Below are 5,359 nucleotides of genomic sequence, written 5' to 3' on the forward strand. Positions count from 1 at the left end.
AAAAAACTAACTATTATTTCACACTCTTTTATATCCGCTATTTTATACACATGTGAAATAGTAGACTCACCCCCCACCTCCCTTGAAAAATAATTCCAAACCCACAACATTATATGAATCCAATCAAGCTGTATCATTTCGTATCCTATCCAATTTACAAGACATGCAAATTAAGCGAGTCCATTAGAATTTAGATGGAGACGTATTTGTTAAATTTACATTGTTTGTATTTGCTTTAATCCCCATTATCTGAATTTTTTTCTATATCTAGGCTATCATCTTCGACGAGAGAATTATGGATAAGGATACCTCCCAGCATATCAAATAATTTGCGTTTAGGCGTATTGTAATTATAAAAAATCTCTTGGTTATTATTTACTTGTAACTACATTAGAACTTCATTAAATTTCTAACGGGAGATATTTAGGAGTCAAATGTTCATTTTTAAGTATTAAATTATATAAGTTTTTTTAATTTTTTAATTTTATTATTATTATTATTATTTTTTTGTGAGAGGGAGTAGGGTGGTAAGAAACGACAATGATACTAAATTATTTATGAATACAAATGGCATTGTCAACAGTTAAGCTGCTGTTATATATCAAGTTAAATAGAATCATATAGTTGATGCTACGACAGAGGTGAAGAAAAAGATGAAAGGGAATCCTAAGTTTGATGTGGCCAACACCATTAGATGACACAAGCGTTGGCCCCACAATAATTAAGCATCACCGGCAGGTGCGAGCACCAGAGATAATTGAGATGAAGCTCAATAATCCATTGCCACTCCCTTTTTAGATACCTCTTTTATTTGCCATTAACTTCAACCTTGGATTATCCCTATAAGAGCAAGCACCCCACTTATTCAAGCCCCTGTACCCTAAATTTCTCCATTAATCTTCCAATTAGATTGAAGTGTTGCTGCGATGACTTTGCAGAGAGAGGAAGAAGCAGACAAGATACAAAATAATAACCAAGATACTGAGTCCAAAACAAGTGACAACGATGAAGTAACTGCTGGAGATGATAACTTGGGAGAATGGTTGAGTTTAGGCCTCAACAGAAATGAGTCCTTAACAGTTGGACATTCTGATTCCCAATCAAAACCTGCCAGTAACAAGGTTTTCTCATGCAACTTTTGCATGAGGAAGTTTTTCAGTTCACAAGCCCTGGGTGGTCACCAAAACGCACACAAAAGAGAGAGAGGAGCTGCCAAAAGATTTCAGTCTCACAAGACGATGATGACAACAATGGGGTTTCCTTTCAATTCCTTAACGACTCGATCACTCGGAGTGCAGCCTCACTCGCTTGTGCGCAAGCCTAGTGCAGAAGGGTCTTCCACGGTAGCGCGATTTAGTGAAGCCAACGCAGGATTTGGGATGACTTGGACACCCTTCATGCCAGAAGAAGCAATGGATTTGACTTGGCCAGGAAGCTTTCGCATGGACAAGTTGCTAAAGCTATCATCGGAAGTAAATAAGCTTGATTTAAATCTTCGGCTTTGATACATTATCCTTCTGGTTTTATCTCAATATATGTTATCTTTTATTATAAATTTCAACCATGTAATATGTTGTTGCATATGTTGATCCATCAAATAAAGTAAATATATTAACTTTAGGTGTATGGACTAAGGAGCAATAGTCTTGCAACTCAGCATCTCTTGTTCCAAAGTTTAAGGGGTTGTTTGGTTTAGCCCATCACTCTATTCTTATAACTTAAAACATCTAAACTTATCTATCAAAAAAACTCAAATGTTAAACTAATATATCATATATCTGCTCTATTTCTACCTTAATTCACTCTACAATTCGTTTGAGTACAAATTTCTCATCACAAAAACTCAACTCTAACTCCAAACATGTGGAGCCCACAGGTTAGATTTTTTTCAACGGTCTTCTTTCCTTACCTGCGTGACTTTACATGAAGAGGATGAAACCCACGCCCAAACCCAGCTCCATCACCAACAACAATCCCAATGGCTACACAAAATCCAACCATCAACCCCACCACCAACAGCAATACAATCCCACGTCCATCACAGCCCAAGCCTCAAATACAACCACAGCCAAAAATCCAAATCCACCAACATACAAATGCATAGAAAACCCAAATCTAAATCCAAACCCACAGCAGACCCAAACTCAGAAATCCTTAGATCGGAGACCCAACATCACAAAATCACAAAATTGAGAGAAATGTGAACTGATTTGGCAAAGGAGAGAGAGAGAGAGAGAGAGAGAGAGAGAATGATTGTGGTGGTGGCTTGTGGTAGTGGCAACTGGCGGCTTGTGGAGGAGCAGTGGAGGTTTAGTGAGGAGAGAGATTTGGGTGGAAGAAAAAAATGAAGAATGAGAGGAGAGTTGAGCAACTCAAAGGCCAAGATCGAGACCAAGACCGAGAAAGAAAAAGATGAACCAGACCTCCATGGGAGAGGGGCTCACTCTTCAATTCTTGGAATGCAAGAGGGAGGGAGGAAGAGAAGATGGTGAGATAAGAAAGAAACAAAACTAAAAATAAAGAAAAAGGCAATTGGAGAGAGCCATTGGGTGTAGTCAATGTGAGCTGGTAAGGATTAAACAATACATAGACAGTGAGTCCCACAAGTTTGGTGAATTTACAATATTGACATTATAACTCATTTTTCATCACTCGAAATTACCAAAATCTTGTTTTTATTTTCACTCACTCATTACTCATTTTGTTAAGTTATGAGTGATGAGAATGAAAAGAAAACTTCGCTAAACATGCTTCTTAGGTATGAGACGCACCAAAAGTGAATAATGGGTGATGAAAACAAAGTAATAGGTGATGGAAATTGCCTAAGTGAGCATTTGGATGCGCGTCTCTTCCTCTGCGTTTGCCTTTTAGATGTTTTTTTTTTAGCGCCTCTTGCACTGTTCATGGGACATGAACAGTGCATTTAGGCTTATGATGAACAGTAAACCGCACTGTTCATGCACGCGGATTATACTATACACAAGTGCACTATTTATGCACTGTTTATGAGACCCACAACCACTTTATTCAAAAATATATATATTAAAAATGGGTTCCATGATACTATTTACATATTTAAAAATTAGTTTGCTACATTATTTTCAATTTTCAGCAAAATAAATTGTATTCAAACGAACTCTAAGCTAAACAGGCTTTAAATCTCTCATCTTCTAATTATTGGATTACTAAAAAAACAAAAAACAAAAAGAGAGGAAAATTTCTCTTTATGCCTTTTGAATCATATGAGACTACTAACTGCTTGTTAAAAATTATAACAGAATCGTATGTCGCTAGTAAATTAAACTCAGTTCAATTGTTCGTAATTACACATTTTGTTATATAACTCGCATTTTGTTGATTGACTCACACTATGATGATAATGCATCAATGATACTGATGAGAACAAAGATTTATTAGCGCATTTAGTACTCTCATAACTCCTAGAAAATGCACAAATTTTTCAATGATCTACTGAGTGAAGGAATAATATCAACAATATTAATAAAAAAGGAAAAAGGAACAAGATAAAGAAGATGTTAGAAAACAAAAATACTGGAATTATAGTATGGATAGAAACTAGGTCTTGATGTGATGATAAGTATCTTTCACCAAAAACAACAGATTGAAAATTTGAGTTCGAAAATTAGCCTCTCAAAAGGAAGGGGAAAAAAAAGAAAAGAAAAAAGAGTAAAGAAGAAATGAAGCCATATAGTGTTGAAATCTCTTATCCTAACTATCGAATTAAAAAATAAATAAATAAATAAATAAGGGAGGAACACCTAAGACTTTACATTTGGGTCAAGAGTTTTACAAGGGGCTTCGGTCCAGCCAGGATCCGCACCCAGTTGAACCTTACGACCAACAACAGAGTTCGGTTCCATGATCCATAAAGAAAAGAGGAAATTAACATACAGTTGGGCCTCAGGAGAATCATAAACCCATGTCGTCTAGACATACCCAGTTGAGCTGTTCACCATGACTAGAATGGCATCAAATAATCGAATTTATAACCAAAAAAAAGCCCAAATCTAAATCCAATTAAATTTTGCATCCAAACCCACCGATTTATCTTACCATGATTTTGATCAAAATGAGTTGGATCAGATTCGGTCAATATAGAAATGAATTGAAAAATAAACCGACTTAATTTTACACTAACAATGTTTATAATAATCTAATTACAATCAAGCACTATAACTACTCAACCGTCATCTTAACTTATTTTATATAAATAGTCAACTATTATCCTAACTTATTAACATTTGCTAATGCATGTTCCATGCTGAAGTAATGAAATTATCGTATCTGTCATATCTCTTTTCATTAAAAAAAAACCAATTCCTTGCCTTCTTGTGTGATGATCTCCCTCTCTTCTCTCTCCCATGATCAATCACTATTGCTTTGTGGTCGTCTCCGTCCATCGTTTTCATGCCTCTGCCATATCAAAACCATTCTTTACAATAAAACCTTACCCTTCTTTCTTGTCGGCTAAAATGAAGATAACCTCAAATGTTAAGGGGCAAAAGTGTACTTATACCTTAACAATCCTTTAATATATCTAAATAGATAATTTTTAACAAAAATAAATGAAAAGGAGAACTATCCTGCAATGTTTTAAGAAGAGTTTTTAATTATGCAACCAATGATAGGTAGAGACATCTAATTCAATTCTTGAGCCCAAAAAAAAATCATAAATTGGCAATATCTTATAAAAATTTGAAAAGAAGTATTTATCCATGTGGATTTTGTGAGATTATATATAGGAACATATTGAATGTTAATAAAACTAAGTTAATGGATAAATAAAATTAGGAAAAAAATTTGCTACAAACTTGGTTGTAACCAATGGCTATAGTTCCATTTTATATCTTTTGATTGGTTGTAAATTTTGATAAATCCATAATTAGATTACGTTTTCTTTTTATATCCTTTATACTTGCAAAATTTGTAGAAGACTAAAGATCAATAATTATGTCATTAATTAAATATTTAAATTTCAAGGTTTTTTAGTCTAAAATAATGCATCAAAATAAGTTTATAGATCAAACAGAAAATTATATTTGATTGATACAAAATTTAATGTACGTGTTAAAAACGTAAAAAAATGTGTAATCCAACAATTATGTTATAAAAATGTAGTCATATTAAATTTTTTATTAGGAGTTGTAGCCATTAACTATAACTAAATTTGTAGTCAAATTTTGTACATAAAAATTATGTTATTTAAATCCTTTATTAGGGTTTTCCAAAAAAATTGAATAAAGCGCATCTAGAGAATCCCGTTTGTTTCTTACCTTTTTCTCAAAGAAAAAAAAAAAAAATCATTGCAACTGCAACATAAAGACTAATCTTATAGCAC

The 5,359-nt window shown here is 33.8% G+C and overlaps 1 protein-coding gene across 1 annotated transcript; it reads left to right on the top strand.

Moving 5' to 3' along the window:
- Positions 1–670: 670 nt before the first annotated feature.
- Positions 671–1,620, top strand: LOC112032258 (zinc finger protein 7). The gene has a single exon (XM_024065024.2). It carries the CDS (start codon positions 927–929, stop codon positions 1,503–1,505), a length of 579 nt encoding a protein of 192 aa, XP_023920792.1. The 5' UTR covers positions 671–926; the 3' UTR covers positions 1,506–1,620.
- The last annotated feature ends 3,739 nt before the right edge of the window (positions 1,621–5,359 follow it).

The sequence above is a fragment of the Quercus suber genome, unplaced genomic scaffold (assembly GCF_002906115.3).
Source record: "Quercus suber isolate HL8 unplaced genomic scaffold, Cork oak 2.0 scaffold_72, whole genome shotgun sequence".
In the NCBI taxonomy this organism is placed as follows: domain Eukaryota; kingdom Viridiplantae; phylum Streptophyta; class Magnoliopsida; order Fagales; family Fagaceae; genus Quercus; species Quercus suber.